The 16,319-nt window shown below is 59.6% G+C and overlaps 3 protein-coding genes across 10 annotated transcripts in view; 2 read left to right on the top strand and 1 right to left on the bottom strand.

Annotated features, from left to right (window-relative positions):
* TRADD (TNFRSF1A associated via death domain) overlaps nucleotides 1-4,902 on the bottom strand; it is a 5,871-nt gene extending 969 nt beyond the window's left edge. Inside the window, exons 1-4 of the mRNA XM_025888785.2 lie at nucleotides 4,794-4,902; nucleotides 1,629-1,787; nucleotides 462-739; nucleotides 177-378 (exon numbers count right to left, since the gene is read on the bottom strand). Coding sequence (XP_025744570.1) covers nucleotides 177-378; nucleotides 462-739; nucleotides 1,629-1,779 — 631 coding nt within the window. The 5' untranslated portion in view covers nucleotides 1,780-1,787; nucleotides 4,794-4,902. The remainder of the gene's footprint in view (nucleotides 1-176; nucleotides 379-461; nucleotides 740-1,628; nucleotides 1,788-4,793) is intronic.
* An 8-nt stretch (nucleotides 4,903-4,910) lies between these two features.
* FBXL8 (F-box and leucine rich repeat protein 8) lies at nucleotides 4,911-9,209 on the top strand. Of its 4 annotated transcripts, none has more exons than XM_073880166.1 (4): nucleotides 4,941-5,012; nucleotides 5,254-5,900; nucleotides 6,653-6,849; nucleotides 7,432-9,209. In XM_073880166.1, the coding sequence occupies exons 3-4, from the start codon at nucleotides 6,698-6,700 to the stop codon at nucleotides 8,402-8,404; spliced, it is 1,125 nt and encodes a 374-aa protein (XP_073736267.1). In that variant the 5' UTR covers nucleotides 4,941-5,012; nucleotides 5,254-5,900; nucleotides 6,653-6,697; the 3' UTR covers nucleotides 8,405-9,209. The 4 variants fall into 4 exon arrangements, with proteins under 4 accessions (XP_025744569.1, XP_073736267.1, XP_073736266.1 ...); XM_073880165.1 differs by having other exon boundaries at nucleotides 5,254-5,904; XM_025888784.2 differs by lacking the exon at nucleotides 5,254-5,900 and having other exon boundaries at nucleotides 4,911-5,012; nucleotides 7,432-9,207.
* Nucleotides 9,210-9,257: 48 nt separating this feature from the next.
* On the top strand, nucleotides 9,258-14,822 carry HSF4 (heat shock transcription factor 4). Of its 5 annotated transcripts, none has more exons than XM_025888806.2 (14): nucleotides 9,258-9,459; nucleotides 10,065-10,173; nucleotides 10,265-10,392; nucleotides 10,493-10,617; nucleotides 10,886-10,961; nucleotides 11,106-11,170; nucleotides 11,704-11,806; nucleotides 12,061-12,191; nucleotides 12,313-12,540; nucleotides 13,074-13,179; nucleotides 13,284-13,349; nucleotides 13,472-13,541; nucleotides 14,302-14,389; nucleotides 14,701-14,822. In XM_025888806.2, exons 1-14 carry the CDS (start codon nucleotides 9,337-9,339, stop codon nucleotides 14,768-14,770), a joined length of 1,488 nt encoding a protein of 495 aa, XP_025744591.1. In that variant the 5' UTR covers nucleotides 9,258-9,336; the 3' UTR covers nucleotides 14,771-14,822. The 5 variants fall into 5 exon arrangements, with proteins under 5 accessions (XP_025744591.1, XP_025744593.1, XP_025744594.1 ...); XM_025888808.2 differs by having other exon boundaries at nucleotides 14,277-14,389; XM_025888809.2 differs by lacking the exon at nucleotides 14,701-14,822 and having other exon boundaries at nucleotides 14,277-14,670.
* The last annotated feature ends 1,497 nt before the right edge of the window (nucleotides 14,823-16,319 follow it).

The following is a 16,319-nucleotide window of genomic DNA, read 5'->3' as shown; positions in this document are numbered from 1 at the left end:
GGGGGGGGGGGGGGGGGGGGGGGGGGGGGGGGGGGGGGAGTGGGAAGCAGAGTGAGCTCGAGGAGACCAAGACCCGTACCCCTCCATTCCCGCCCGGCGACTACCCGGCCCAGACCCTGCTCCTCCCCAAACTCCATCTTCCTGAGGACCCTGCCTCGACTCTGCGCGCGCCTCACCTATGGGCTGGCCCTGGAACAGAAAAGTCTGGCCAGACGGCGGCAGCGGCTGCGGCGGCTTCTCCTCTGAGAGAGAGGTGGCCAGGGACTGCGAGGGCGCTGGAACGACCTCCATGTCGCCACCCTGGCTCCCCGAGCCACATGTCAGATTCCGGAGTGCGTCCTCCAACTCAGAGAGTTCCTCGTCCCGGAGCCGGTCAGGCTAGGGAGGGGAGTGCGGCGTCGGTGGGCGTCTTAACCGCGGATCCCCGCCCCACTCCAAACCCGGCCCCAGCCCAGCCGCACCTTCTGAGCGAAGATGCAACTCAAACAGCGCTCCTCATCCGTCAGCAAGGTGTCCAGCCGCTCCGCGCCGGCGCGCAGCTCCAGTTGCAGCGGCACCGAGTGCAGGGCGAGAGCCGCCCCCAAGCACCCCTGCAGCGCGGCGCGCAGCGACCCCTCGCGGTAAGCGCGGAGAAAGCGGCTGCAGGGCTGGCGCCCGCAGAAACGCAACTGCACAATCAGCTGCGGCTCGCTGCGGTGGATCTTGAGCATCTGCAGCACGTCCGGGCTCCCGCCACTCTCTGCGGAGGCGGACAGTCAGGCGACAGGCGGTCCCCATGCGGGGCCGTTCTCCAAGCGGCCATAGTGGAGTGAAGCCCACACAGACTCCCTCCCTGACCCTAGCTCCCAGCTGGGAAACAAAATTGGGATGCACACAGCAACAACCCAAAATGAAGGCCAGAACCTACCACAGGGAGCACCCTAAGACGGGGTGGGTGCCACCCCAGCCCCATCCTTGAAGCCCCAAATGAGCGTAGGCAAAAGGGACGTGGCAAGAGGCTTTGCAGCACAGAGAGGGGCGTGTGCCCAGGGCAGCCAAGCCGTCTGGGTAGGCGGCCCGCGGGGCAGCGGAGGAACAAGAGGTCTCAGGTCTTCAGCCTCTACCAACTGTGGCTCCCGCTGCCCAGGAAGGAGGCGGATACACCAACACGTTTCAGCTTCCTGTGGCCTCTGCCCTGAGATAGGAAAGGGGGGCCCCCCCGAAAGGCAGGTACTGGGGAGGGGTGTTGGGCAAGGAGTGCTGCAGTGAGAGAGGAAAAGAGAGAAAGGCGTGATTAGTAGAAAGCAGTGAGCTGGCTGGTCTGGGGATTGGGGGAGGCATCAAGCGGAGGTGGGGGCGTTAGTGTATACATAGATAGATCATACACAGACACGGGGACACACGTGCGTAAACAGAGAAGGGCACACATGCGTAAACGCAAGGTCACACATGCGTAAACAGAGAAGACAGAGCCTATGAAACCAGACATCCTTCTCCTCTCCTCCTCCCTCGCCGTCAAACCTTTTCCATAACGTGCTGGTTAAGCGCAGGCCCACAGAGTTGAGGAGGTGGGGCCTCAGCCCCTGGTCCCGCCCACAAAAGGCCCAAGCTCCCCCCCTTCCTCTCCAAGTACCCGCCCACCCACACACCTGTCAGTGCAGTCCGCAGAGCCCTGTACACCGGAACCTTCTGCTGGGCGTGAGCATAGGCATCAGATAGGACCACCTTGTCCAGCGAGGACTCCACAAACAGGTATGCGCTGCCCACCCACTCGTCGAGCCCATTTGGCCCAGTCGCCATCTTGCCTACTGGAGACGCAGATAGGCATCCAGATCACCCCCAACTCAGCCCTGGAGACAACAGTCCAGTCCTGCGTGGCTCAGCTGTCCCCACCCAGCTGGCACACTTGTGAGGGGAAGTTCATCATCTTACAGGCAGCCCCTTGTGCTTCTGAATCTGCACAGCCCAGCCCAGCCCAGCTCAGCCCAGACTTGCAGTGCGAGGACTGTCCCTCCACTATCTTCTCTGAGAAAGCCCAGGGTTACAGTGGCAGAAAAAGGGAGGTACTATCCTGCAGTGGTTCTGCCCCCTCTTCGGGCCAGGATGTCTCTCTTTCAAAGCTGACAGGAGACATCCTTATCCTGGATAGTGCCCATTCCCCACAGCCAATGGAACCCATATCCTGGTATGCCTTCAGCTTAAACTTGAGCTCCCACGATCCCTTTGGGACAACAGCTCCCATTAGGTTTTCTCACCTGCATTCCTACTATATACCTCCTGGCTTCATCGCAAAGGACACCTGTAGTTTTCACCTGCCCACGTTCCCTCTCCCAATCCTGACTGACCTTTGGGGTGTTCCCTCTTCCCTCTTCTCAATCCACGTCCCTGTTAGGAGCGCTAACTCCACTTCCTAATTCCAGGTGTGCGCAAGTGAACTAGGCCTGGCCAAATCTGCATATTCCACTCCCCTTTCTTGATTAGTTCAGAGTTGGGCATAAGATTTAGGTTGGACCAATCAGAATCAGCCTGCAACTGTGGCTGGACCCATAAGAGAGACCTACTAGTTTCCCTTTCCATGGGACTGAGCCGGAAGAAAGGATAGGACTCCTCAGCCGCTGCCTAGAAAGAGCCTGGCTGAGAATAAAACTGACACAGAAGGATACAGAGCCAAGAGATGAGGAGGTGTATGCCTAACCATATGGCCCTGGCTCTAGCTGCACCCTGAACTTTCCAGTTATGTGAGTTAAATCATTCCTTTTTGTTCTAAAGTCCTTGGAGCTGGGCTCTTGTCTTATGCAACTCAAATTGTTCTATTACAGATTTCCTCCCTGTGCAGACAGAGCCAGGGCCCCTTGGTGCTCGTATCTCCTCCATCTATCTTCTGACAAAATCCTAGCCCTAGACCAGGGGGAGGGCAAAATTCCCAGCCAGGAAACCACTTCATTGACCCTCCTCAGTTTAATTGCCTCCCAGTTACTGCCCCATGAGGCTGCAGATGGAGAACTGCCCTGCCTCTTCCTCCCCACCTCACCTGAGTCAACATCCCATCCTTGTCCTAGAAACATTGGCTCAAGACCCCACCTACTGCCCCACCAGTCACACTTCTTTATCTCTGATCTCCAGCATCTATATACAGTAGGCTAGGAGGGGCTGCTGAGCCCTAGCTGTGAGCACCCTGGATGTCACTGCTCTGGGCAGAACAGATAGGGTGGCCCCAGCTGGCATCCATTTACTTGAGGGACAGGGAAGGGGGGATTGCTGCCAGAGGGAACCAGGACCACAGCCTTGGACCTTTGTGGGGAAGGAGCAGGGATCCTGAGCTAAAGCAGAGGCTGCATTTCAGATCTGCCCCCACACCCTAACCTGAGAGCCAAAGCCGGGACAGTAACTGGGCAGTGGCCCCCCAGTATCACCCAGACCTGGCAAGAGAAATGGTATCTGGTGACGGTCCATCCCACCCTCTGTCTGAGCACAGAGGACATGCCTTTTGAGCGCCCCCCCCATAATTTTTTGGTAGAAAACATATTAATACTTGTGTATTTACCGAAAGCAGTAGTCTGGAAATTAACAGAAAGCTGGCTAGCATTGTTTACCTCTGCAGAGGGTTGAGGAAGAGAGTGGGGGGAGGGGAGATTTTTATTTTCACTGTATTTAGCAACATTCTACTTTATGTAAAATTGACCTATGTCCTTTGTATTAAAAGGCAACATAAAATTGAAGCAAAAAATAAAACATAAACGGGATAAGACTCTATAGGTGATAAGTGGGACCAAGAGCGGTACAAGACAAGTGAGGCAAGTTAGGAGCCCAAAGGGAATGGCCCAGAGGGTAGGAGAGTGTGGGAACCTGTCCTGAAACATTTCCTCTTCCATGTCTTCTTAGCCCCCTGACTTGAGGGTGCTGACCCCATGAATGTGATCGGCCTCAGGGGTGGAAGTGAGGGCAGGATGGGGCCAGAGTCTGACTATCGGGACTGTCAGGGCGGGCACTGGAATCCTGGAGGAAAGAGGGGATGCTCCATCACACCCCCCCTAGTGGACAAATGGGAGAAGTCAAACAGGTCGGCCAGGCTAGAGGTCGAGAGGGTCAGATAACAGGATCGGGACCCTTGGCTCGCGTGGTCCGCTGGAGAACTTCTTCCTACGTGTCCTTCTACAGAAGCCCCTCCTCGGGAAGCCCCGCGCCTCACCCACCCGCAGTCCGCCTCTCTGAGGGTGGGACCCGGATGGGTCCTTCGGGACTCTTGGCTGAGACTGAGCGACTAGCGGGTACCGACTCAAGAAAATAGGGCCCTACCACCAGGGGCCAGACAGGCGCCGCGCCCCATTAATACAGCCTAACAGTCCCCGGGCAGCCCCGCCTCCGGCCGGGTGGCCGCCAATGGCCCGCGGCCGTGGCCCCTCTAGGACTGCATCCATCCTGGAGCGCCCCCTACTCAGCTGGCCCGCTCCCGAGCTCTCGAGGGAAGCTCCCCAGACTCCAGTTGTGTCCACCCTCATGCTGGAGTTTCGCCTGTTCACCTGGCTGGGGCGGGGACAGGTCTTTGCTCACAGACACTTTCAGAACGAGCCCCGCCCCGCCCTCCCACCAGCAGGAATCGAACACCCCTCCAAAGACCTCAGCTGGGACAAGGAACCTGCGAGTGCGAACGTCCGTAGACTCTCTGTCGCCTCCCACGGAAACAGCCCAACAGGCCGCCGCCACCAACTGGCCCGGGCAGCGGGGGTGACAACCGCGCCGCACCCACGCTCCTGAGCCAGGATCCGCCTCTGCTCCCGCCGGCACCGGGAAGCCCACCCACCCTCTGCACTAACCTGGAGGCCTTGGCCCAGCCCGGATTCCCACGCCCGCCCGGCTCCACTGGACCAGAACGCTTCCGGGTGTGCGCGAAGCGCAGGGGCGGTGCCCCAGCCGGAGCAGCCCCGTCAGCCCCGGCGTCCCGCCCCCAGTGCTCCCAGCCGTTTCTTCCCGCCCACTGTCCTCCGCCGCCAGTCCCCAGGCCCTGGGCAAAGCCCACCTGGTCCGTTGAGCAGGTAAGACGTTGGCGCCCGAGGTTAGACGGCACGAAGAACTGCCCACGGTAAAAGACTTCGGGCGCTTTCGGCTCTTACGAGCCCGGGGGGCCCCAGGGTGAGAGCTGCCCTGCTTTCTCAAGCAGGGAGCGGACGGATCAACAAAGAGGTACCCCCTGGACGCCAGAATTTTCTAGTGACGTCTGGGTGGGGAGGGTTTGAGCTCGATGATCTCTGACCTCTCCTACTCCCTGACACTCAGAACAGGGTGCCAGTGGGTCCAAGTTCAAGCCTGGCCGCGGTATCTGAAGCCCCAGGATATATGAGGCGCAAATTGCAGCAAGGGACCGTTAGCCTGGAAAATATGGGGAAATAGAAAACTGGCAAGTGGTGTGAAACGTTGTGTAGGAAAACCTTCAAGCACCCTAAAATAAAATGGGCAACTTTGAAGAGGACGCACACTTTCCAATAAAGGCCGCGCTCCGGAATGGGTCTGCAGAATCCCAGCTGAACCGAAACTGCCCAACCTGAGCCTGGACTCATCCAGAGTCAGGACTGAAACTTGAACCTAGGGCTCCTCAGGCCCCAGAACCCGAAGCTTTTCTCCGCTCAGCCGGCCTTTCTTTGGAAGCACCCGGGACATCTCCCCAGTGAGGTGGAGGAAAGGAAAGAGCCTCCCCTCTCGGAGCAGATTGAGCGGTGCCCCACCCGCGCCCCTGCTTCCTGATTGGCTGGTGGTCCCCGCCAATTAAAAGTCTTCTCCAGTGCCCCCGCCCTATTAACCCAGTCATCACTCTCTAGTAACTGGCTTGGCTGGGATGCGGGCTCTCAACTAGGGACCTGTGAAGTCAACTGGCACTTGTTGAAATTCAGATTCCTGGGCCCGACTTTTCCGAAGAGCCTGATTTAGTAGGTGGGGCGGTAGAATCTGTATTGTGAACAAGTGTCCGGGTGATTCTGATACCCCCCGCCGTCTGAGAAACCCTCATTTCAATGGCCCTTGAGGCGAGGCTTGAGTCCAGTCCTAACCTGGAACTCAGAGTAGAAGTTGGGAAGAAAGTTCTAGAAGATGTCTGGAAGACTAGTCTGGGTGGTCCTGGTGGCTCTGAGTGTGTGTATAGGAAGGCAGGACGCTCTCTGAGCTGGTGGGCGGGGGGCGGGGGGGGGAGGAAGGACAGGGTTGTCCCAAGTCCGGGCAGATGCACCCGCCCTCCACCTTCCCCAGCGAAAACTTTAGTGGCTAGGAGAAAGATCCGATAGCATTTTCCAAATCCGGATATTCGGCTTTATCAACCTCGCGCACAGGTCGTGGGTTGCGTTCCTTCTAGTATAGCATAAAATGCAGATTTGTTCAAGTGAGGACGTAGTGTAAAGGAGAATCAGAAATCTTTCAGCAACCGGGGCCGATCATGGGTCTGAGACCTGTGCAGTAAGTGAAACAGGGCCTCATGCTTGGTTTAATAATTTGCTTAAATGTTTTGCTGTCACGGTTTTGAAATTATTAATTATATTTTCAGCAAAGAGTCCCACATTTTCATTTTGCCCTGGGCTCTGCAAATTTTCTAGCAACTTCTGGGCCTCAAGCCTTTCCACATATAGGCCCCGGTAGTTCCGTCAACATTTTGGCTTTCTGGAGCCCAGAGACGCCCCTCTCTCTCCAGGCAAGAGCTTCTGGAAGCGGCAGAGCTCCCACCCCGCGCAGGGCCATGGCCGAGCCCGGAGAGCAACTGCCAGAGGAGGTGCTGGTGCTCATCTTTCGCTATCTGCCCCTGCGGGACCGTGTTGCTGCCGCCAGGGTCTGCAGAGCTTGGGCTGTTGCTGCCGCCTGCAGTGTCGTGTGGCGCGACACGACCATCAGGTGAGCGGGCTCCTCACTCTCCTGACGCCCTCCCACCTTCTCCCTTTCTCCATGGAATCGGGGGGTGGATTTAAAAGCATAATCATTACTGACATTTATTGACCGCCTACTATGTACCAACCGGTGTTCGAAGTACCTTACATACATTAATTTAATCTTCACGAAAACCTTATGTGGTAGATAGGTAGAATTATCTCACAGATAGGAAATTGAGGCAGAGAAATTTAATTACTTCCTACAGGTCACTCAGCTAAGTAGTAGCAGAGGCCGAATGGGAACCTGAGTCTAGAGGCCACGCCCCGCCTCCTTAGAGACCTCAGAGAAAGCTCAGTTCCTAAAATAGCATTGGCTCTCCCTGCCAGGGCTTCAGCTCGTGGCAGACGCATCGTACGTCTTCCAAAGGGATAGGGTGGGAGTTCCCTCCTAGTATCAGCGGCTATTTGGGGGCAACCTGGCTTGATCAGGACTGGGAGGTATATGTGTGGGGTGTCAGGAAGTGGCTATGGTAGCCGTACCCCAGGGTTAGGGATGGGCAGAGGCTTCTCGCGGCCAATGCCTTTTATTCACCGTTCTAACCACAAGTTGCGACTTTGAGCGAGAAGGCACGCTGCTACCATATCTGTCTGCCTGCCTGGACCACGTTCACAACCTACGGCTGGAATTTGAGCCGTCGAGGGAGCCGAGCCGCCGGGCGGCCACTGAGTTGCTGAACGCACTGGCGGGCCACACCCCGGGGCTTCGAAGCCTGCGCCTGGAGTGCCGCGGAGAAAAGCCGCTCTTCGACGCAGGCCGCGACATCCTGGACGCCGTGCACGCCGTCTGTCGGGCCGCCTGCGCGCTGCGCCACCTCGACCTTCGGCGCTTGCCTTTTACACTGGACGACGCGCTGGTGCTGCAGGCGGCACGCGGCTGCCCCGAGCTCCGCAGCCTTTTCCTGGACAACTGTACGCTGGTGGGCAGCGTGAGGCCCGACTCCGTGCTCGAGCTACTAGAAGCCTGCCCGCGCCTGCGCGCCCTCGGCCTGCACCTAGCCAGCCTGTCGGACACTGCCCTCCAGGTGCTGGCAGCGCCGGACCGCGCGCCTTTCGCTCTCCTAGCCCTACGGTGCGCGTGCCCCGAGGACGCACGCGCGCCACCCCTGCCCGACGAAGCCTGGGCCGCGGTGCGCCGCCGCCACCCAGGACTGGCCGTGGAGCTGGAGCTGGAGCCAGCGCTGCCTGTAGAGAGCGTGACGCGCGTCCTGCAGCCTGCCGTGCCGGTGGCTGCGCTACGCCTCAGCCTCTCTGGGGACACGGTAGGCCCGGTGTGCTTTGCAGCGCGCCACTACGCCGCAACCTTGCGCGCGCTCGAGGTGCGCGCCGCTGCCTCAGCGGAGCTGGACGCCGCGCTGGAGTTGCTGGCGGCGCGCTGCGCGGGCCTGCGTGAAATACACTGCTTCTGCGTGGTACGACCCTCTGTGCTGCACGCCTTCCGCACGCACTGTCCGCGCCTGCGCAGCTACACGCTCAAACTAACGCGGGAGCCGCATCCCTGGCTGCCCACGCCTGTGGCGTGACTGGGTAGTCGCCTCTCCGGCAGACCTGTGGCCTCTAAGATGCTGGATGCATTTGCCCCAGCGTGCGCCAACGGCTAGCCCGCTCCTTCGGGACTCTGTTGCGTCTTGTGCCTCTGGAAGATTAGGGCCTGTGGGATAGGGATAGTGTCGGGACCATCCCAGGGAGTCCTGAGTCCACCGGGTGGATATCTGTAATGGGATCATCCTCCCCCCAAGCCCACTCCTCTGTGGACGCTACACTAGCTCCGCGGCCCTGGCGTGGGAGGGGGGAAGAGGGGAGGGAGGACACTGGCTCAGGTGGCGAGTCAGGTGTGAGTGTGAAATAAAGAAATCCTGCAGCAACACTGCGTCCTCTGGAAGGCGGGGCGGCTCTGAATGGGGAGGTCGGGGAACCCTCACAGGCCCAAGGACCCGACGGGGCCGGCGTGGGAGAGATCAGTTGACCGATGCGGCTGCGGAGGTCAGGGGCGGGGCACTCCGCATCCTTGGAATGACAACGCCCCAGAGTTCTGCGGGAGGGCGCCAGCTTCTCTCCTCCGCACCCGCTCTCCACACCCCTCGCTCTCATCTTCCCTCTCCATCCAAGCAATGGCCATCGCCTTATAGGACGTTACCAGCCCACACCGGGCCGCACACGGGTGATTGCTCCTGAAGAACAAAGGAGGAAACGGCCTGAGAAGGGTGGAACTCAAACCCGGGTCTCCCTCCCCACCGCACCCCTCCACACACATTCGATCCCAGCCTTCCCCTTCAGTCCGCTGGTGCAGCGGCCGCGGTGTGAGCCCCGCCCCGCGGGTTCGCACGTGGCCCCCACCTGACCCGGCGCCCGGAGGCGGAGTAGGGCGGGGCGGGCGGCAAACGCAGCACTTTCCACGGCTTCCACAAGCCCCGCGGCGCCCGGCCCGAGCGCTTAGCCGGGCCGAGACCGCGCCATGCAGGAAGCGCCAGCCGCGCTGCCCACGGAGCCGGGCCCCAGCTCCGTGCCAGCCTTCCTCGGCAAGCTATGGGCGCTGGTGGGCGACCCGGGGACCGACCACCTGATCCGCTGGAGCCCGGTGAGGGCTGGGGCCCCTCGACTTCCCCAGTGGTCCCCGGGACCCTTCCACGTCAGTGAACATCCATGCCCACCCCACCCCCGCCTGGGACGGGGCTGTGGGTCCCTCGATTCAGCTGTCCAGTGTAGTTTACCTTGGAGGGGGTGTGCGTGAGATGGAGGTGAGGCGACTTCCTCCGGACCGAGGAAAGGGTAGGAGTCTTCTGGAGACCTAGAGCCTGAGGGATCTTCGAGGTCATTTAGTTCCCATCCCACCCCAACAGACAGATAGGAAAACAAGAGACCTGGAGAAGGGAAGGGCTGGGTCTGGTTCTAGCTCAGAGTGGCATCCTGGGTCTGGGACCCGTCCAGGGCTGGGGACTCAAGTCTGGCTTTTGCTCTTTCTTTCCAAGAACCGAGTACGGAGTCTGGGTCGGGCTAGGGTAGGGATTCACTGTAGCCGCCCCAGGCTAGGCCTCAGAGCCGGTTCTGGCCTGGCCTTGCCCCATGTCTCCATGAGCGGCAGGCCGGGTCCCCAGAGCGCGGGCCTGGCCGTGGGCGGGCACGGCTCACTGTGTCGTCCGGTCTCCGCCCGCACGGTGAGTGGGCGGGCGGCGTTCTTGGCAGAGCGGGACCAGTTTCCTCGTAAGCGACCAGAGCCGCTTCGCCAAGGAAGTGCTGCCCCAATACTTCAAGCACAGCAACATGGCGAGCTTTGTGCGGCAGCTCAACATGTGTGAGTCCCTAGGACCGGGGCGGGAAGTGGGTGCGAGTACCTTGGTGCTCCGGGATGGGGCAGTTTACGCCCCCACGCTTCCCCTCCCTAGACGGTTTTCGGAAGGTGGTGAGCATCGAGCAGGGCGGCCTGCTCAGGCCGGAGCGCGACCACGTCGAGTTCCAACACCCAAGCTTCGTACGCGGCCGAGAACAGCTACTGGAACGTGTGCGGCGCAAGGTGGGGGCGGCCTTCAGGAACCAGCAAACCCGGGTGGAGGTGTCGAGACGGCTGGCCTTGTCCTAGATGACTCTGAATTGATGGTGCCTCCCCCCTGCAGGTGCCTGCGCTGCGCACCGACGACGGCCGCTGGCGCCCCGAGGACTTGGGCCGGCTGCTAGGCGAGGTGCAGGCTTTGCGGGGAGTGCAGGAGAGCACCGAGGCGCGGCTGCGGGAACTCAGGCAGTGCGGGGGAGGGGGCGTAGGAGGGTGGGGAGGGAGAGGGGGAGTCTGGGCGAGAGGACACTGGCCGCCAGGCACTCCTTGTGGACAGCTCCTTCCTCGCTCATGTCTTGGTGCCTCCATCCAGACAAATGGGCTGAGCTGTGGAACTCTGTTCTGCGTGGATGGACGCTCATCCGAGTGGTCGTGGGTTTAGACCTGCCATTCTGTGGGGGGTGGTGACTGGGCGGACTCTCAGATGCCTCAGCACCCTCCCACGCCTTCCCCGCAGGCAGAACGAGATCTTATGGAGGGAGGTGGTGACTCTGCGGCAGAGCCACGGTCAGCAGCACCGGGTCATTGGCAAGGTGTTCTTCTCCCCCTACCCCACTTCTCTCTACCACTCCTGAACACACCCACTCCTCTGCCCAAGGCGGCAAATCCACCTGGAAGTGCCTTGTTGGGTGGGTACAAGGTCTAAAGTATGAATTAACACTTTGCTTCCTCTTTAGCTGATCCAGTGCCTCTTTGGGCCACTTCAGACAGGGTCCAGCAGCGCAGGAGCTAAGAGAAAGCTGTGAGTGAGAAAGTCAGGGATGTCCACCCTCACTCTCCCCCCCACACACACACACTTTCAGGAGCCTCCCTCCCAGAGGCCCCATGCAGGGACTCCTCCTCCAGAAGCCTTCTCTCTCACCAGGAATCCTCATTCTTCTTCCCTGCACTATAGTTTTCCTCAACCCATGGCAATCTCCCCAAGGTCCCTACCCCAGGACTTTCCCTCTCTCCCCTCAATTCGACCACCAAATACCCCCATTCCCAGATCCCTATGTTCTAGGACCTTAGCCCCAAATTTCCCCTCCAGCAGCCCCTTCCCCCTCACCCCAAACCATCCCAACAGCAGAGGGTCTGGGGCTCAGACCATGCTCTCTCCCTCCCCTCTCCATCCCCAAAGGGCCCCCATTTCTGGGGGGAGCCCCTTCTGCCTCCAGCATGTGACTGATACCCTGGCAACAGGCCTCAGCTCTGCTGACTTGGCTGCTGGGGCCTGAGGGAGGGAGGTGCAGGCTGAGAGGCATGGGGGATGAACCTGCCCTGCCCCCTGCACAGGTCTCTGATGCTGGATGAGGGGAGCTCGTGCCCAACACCGGCCAAATTCAATGCCTGTTCTCTACCTGGTGCCCTCGTTCAGGACCCCTACTTTATCCAGTCGGTAGGTTTTTGCTCATCCTCCCTTCCCTAGGGCACAAATAGGCTTATGGAGAGCCTATTCCTTTCCCCCATTCCCTAACAGGAAGAGAAGGTGGAGGCTAGCCTTCCCCGCCCCCCAGACCCAGGCTCCCCATCATGGACTGAGCCTCCCCCCTCAAACCTTACTCCTTAGACCTGGTCCATGTGGGTACTGGTTGGGTTCTGTCTCACCCTGTTGCTTGAGAGAAAGGACTGGGCTTAGTCTTCTACTTACAGCCCCTCCCAGAGACCACCTTGGGCCTCAGCAGTTCTCACAGGGCCAGGGGCCCTATCATCTCTGACATCCACGAAGACTCTCCATCCCCTGATGGGACCAGGCTTTCTCCTTCCAGCAGCAGCGGCAGGAGGTAAGACAGACTAGGCCGCCCTCTGGGGAGCTTGTCGGGGAGGGCCTGGCAGCCCAGATGACTGTGTGGGAAGGGGGGGAGGTCAGTGCCAGGGTCTGGTTGAAGCTTTTCTCTGGTGCAGGGAGAAGGGCCTGGCACTGCTCAAAGAAGAGCCGGCCAGCCCAGGGGGGGAAGGCGAGGCCGGGCTGGCCCTGGCCCCAAACGAGTGTGACTTCTGCGTGACAGCCCCCCCACCACTGCCCGTGGCTGTGGTGCAGGCCATCCTGGAAGGGAAAGGGAACTTCAGCCCCGAGGGGCCCAGGAATGCCCAACAGCCTGAACCAAGGGGTCCCAGGGAGCTACCTGACAGGTAAGTAGAGTCCATTCTTGACTGTGAGCCCTGTGGGTCACTTTTGCAGATAGACCACTGCTAACTGACTTCCCAGCCTTGCCTGCCTGTTGTGGCTGAGGGGGAGATCAGGCAATATGATCTGACCAGATATCTCAGTTGCTCTAAAGAGTACCGGCATCAGAGTGCCCTAGAAAGTATAAACTCCCATCAGGTCAATCAGTCTATTTAGGGTAGAGCCCCGGAATCTGTATTGTAACGGAGTTCATTTGGGTGATTGGAAACATTGTAAAGTACACAGTAGTTTAAGAACCAGTGGTGTTAACAATTCCAAAGCAATGGGACATATCCCAAGACCCCAGTTCCATAATCCAAACCTCAGGTCGAGGCTAGGAAGCAGAGGCGTTCTTTAAGCACCCTCTTGTGTGGGGTATCCTCTCCTACTATTTTGTAGATGTCCAATTTTGATCCTGATGTATACAGGTTCTTTAGGAACCTGATTGGGGGTGGGGGGGGGGGAACACTGCAGGCCGACAGCTGTTCTCTTTGTGCAGGGGAACTCTGGGCCTGGAGAGGGGGCGGCGGAGCCCAGAGCATCTGCTACCTCCCATGCTGCTTCGGGCCCCCCCTGAAAGTGTGGAGCCTGCAGGGCCCCTGGATGTGAGTACACCTTCAGCAGGGCAGGGCATGGGGCGAGGGGTGGGGCCCTCGGTGGGGTCTGTTTAGCCCAGGGGAGGGCGCCACTAACTGAGCTCTTCCCCCAGGTGCTGGGCCCCAGCCACCAAGGGCGAGAATGGACCCTGATGGACTTGGACATGGAGCTGTCCTTGGTAAGATGAAGGTGGGGGAGGGCAGGGGGTTAGAGTTACTGAACCAAGCCCTCAGCCAGAGCCCTAGCTCCCCTCCTCCACTCCCCCCCCCCCCAGCTGCTTCCTGAGGTTCTCCTTTGCAGATGCAGCCCTTGGGTCCAGAGAGGAGTGAGACTGAGCTGGCGGTCAAGGGGTTAAATTCTCCGGGGCCAGGTAAGAGTTTTAGTGACTCAGGACCTTGGTCTGAGCTGCCAGGATTGGGTGGGCTGGGCAGTTTGTGTTTTGGAGGGAAATCCCCAGAGTTCAGGTGGCCCTTGGGAGAGCTGTCAAGGCTACCCATCCTCTCATCATTGGGTGAGAGTGGGCAGGTTGAGAATGGATGTTTCATCCTGACTGACCGGAGGGCAGGACAGGTGAGGCTCTCCTTCCTGTCTCTCCCTGCTGAGCACGGCCCAATCCTCCTAGGGAAGGACTCCACACTTGGGGCACCACTCCTGCTGGATGTCCAAGCGGCTTTGGGAGGCCCAGCTCTTGGCCTTCCTGGAGCTCTAACCATTTACAGCAACCCTGAGAGCCGAGCCTCCTACCTAGGCCCAGGGGCCAATCCCTCCCCCTGAGACCCGCTTTACTCTGAAGCCAGCCTAGCTGAGGGGCTGGCCTGCAGCAGCACCCCCTTCTGGGCTTCCTGGTGCCCCTGGAAGAGGCTGAACGAAGACCCTGCTACTCTGCAGTCCTCCATTACTGAGCCCTGCACATAAACTGCATTTTTTTTCTGTTTCTGGTCTCTTTTCTCTACCGACCAGGGAGCACAGAAGTCATGGGTTGGCGCGGGGTAGGGGGGTAGGGGGTCGACTTTGCATTCATAGAAATTTCCAGAGGCTAAGGCTTTAATAGCAGAACCCCTGGAGAGTGGAGATGCTTGGGGAACCAGCCCCTAGTTCTGCTTAGGCTCCCGTCCTCTGGCCGGATCCAGGGCTAGCACGTGGCCGCTGCAACGTCCGGAACCCAGGGGCTTTTGGGGTCACATCCAGCTCCACAATGCATCTGCTCTGTGATCCTGGGTAAGCCGGTCCCCTTCTCTGAGCCTTATCTGGGATAAACAGAAAGGGCTCAAGGAGAAGATGGATGTAAAGCTCCTGGGAATTGCCAGGCCCCAGCAGGCCCAACTGCCCCCTCCCTGACATATTCGGTGCACCCGGGGTGGGGAGGGAAAGCGGACTACGCGTAGAAGTGCAGGGGTGCGCGGCCCCCGAGGCCTACCTCCGGGTCCCCACCCCCTCCCAGTTCCCCTTCCCCACCCCCTCCCAGTTCCCGGCAGCCCTGGCCGCCCCGCCCCCGCCGCAGCTGCTGCTCCCACCCCCACCCCGCCCAGCCCTTTCTGCCTCGTCATCTACTGCCCCGCGGAGGCTCGACGCATGAGTGGGGCCGCCCGGAACGCATAGAACCGGGAGCCCCACCCCACCCGGCTGGGGGAGGGAAGAGAAACTAAGATTGGGCAGAATCCGCGCCCCCCCACCACCAGCCGCGCTCGAAGGAGGTCTGTGAGCACCGCCCCTCCGCGGGATTCAAGCAGTGGGACTGGGTGGAGGGGAGGTAAGGGGCGCCTTGTGATCGCACTTTCGCAAAGGCTCCCGCAGTATCCCACGACCCTCGCTCCTTAGCATGAGAGACCGCGCAGAGAGGTGGGAGGGAGGCCGAGACCTCCCTCGATGCCTCGCACCTGGAGCCGCCTGAAGCTCCGGGAAGGATTTGGTCTGTGACCCTTGAAGGACTGGCCGGGACATAACGTCGGTATTCACTTGTGAGCATTGGCTTGCAGCTGGGGTCTCTGCACCCCAGGCAGGACAAAGTGCAGGACTTGGCGTACTGCAGGGAGGAGGCTAACATGAAAACAACTTGCGGAGCAATGAGGGAGAAGGAGGGGCCAAGGCAATCTGCGCCCCCCGCCCCCCCCTGCACTTGTACTGAGCAGGTCCTGCACCCCTGACTGGGGGGACAGTCTTTGGACGTCTCAGCTGGAGAGGGCAGGGGGTACATGAACACAGTGCAGTGATGTCAGCGTGGTGGTAAGAGTATATGCTGTTACTGGGGCCAGAAGGGAAGGGACCAATCTGTCTTTGGGACACTCAGGCACTGGGGTAGACAAGGGGGCATTTGAGTCTTGGAGGATGGGTTCACAGCATGGAGGAAGGGGAAGGGTATTCCAGGCTTAGGGAACAGCATCTGCAAATGTTTTGATGTGCCAGGGGCTGGCACGGTTCTCCCAGCAGGGAGATGTGGTGGTGGTGGAGGGAAGTAGGTGGGGGAAACCTGGCTGTCCAGAGGGGTGGGAGGTGGTTTGAGTGGCCAGGCCACATAATCTCGATTCTCTCTGAGGGGCAGTGGGGAAAGGAGACAAGTAGTTAGGGCTGATATTCTGCTTGGCAGGAGATCTCGTAGTTCAAGCTAGAGCAAGTCAGATTCCAATTCTGCCGCTTGGTCTCTCTGAACCTGTCTCCTCATCTGTAAAATGGGGACAATAAATCCTGTCCCAGAGACTTGTCAAAGTCACTGTGCTGTGAGGGTGATGTGATGGAAGTGAGAAGTACTTACAGAGACTGTCATAGGAGATGAGGTGATGATGCTGGGGCTGAGGGAGGATGCTGATGGAGACCCACTGAGTAGTGGAGGAGTAGCATTTGTCAGAGATGCCACCTGAAGGGAGAGGGAGGGGCAGGGGGTAGTTCTGGTTTCTGCTCAGTAGTCTGGGGGAAGCGCTGACAATTCAGTATAGCCAGGAGTGGTGAAATGACCAGGGAGGCATAGCATGACACCAGGTGGTAGTGAGAGAGACCTGGGAGGCAAGATGGGGGCTAGGACCACAGCCACTCTCCCAGACCTAGAGCCAGGTAGAGAAGTAGAGGAGTGACCTCAAAACGAGGATGAAACCCAGGAGGGTGCTTGTGTGGACAAAGCCAAGGCTAGGGGAGATGGGCTGAGAGGAGTGGTCTA

Source organism: Callorhinus ursinus, unplaced genomic scaffold (assembly GCF_003265705.2).
Source record: "Callorhinus ursinus isolate GAN/ISIS: 27379988/994484 unplaced genomic scaffold, GSC_fseal_2.0 scaffold37, whole genome shotgun sequence".
NCBI lineage: Eukaryota > Metazoa > Chordata > Mammalia > Carnivora > Otariidae > Callorhinus > Callorhinus ursinus.
The sequence above is the reverse complement of the archived record's forward strand: the minus strand, read 5'-3'. Positions and strand labels throughout refer to the sequence as shown.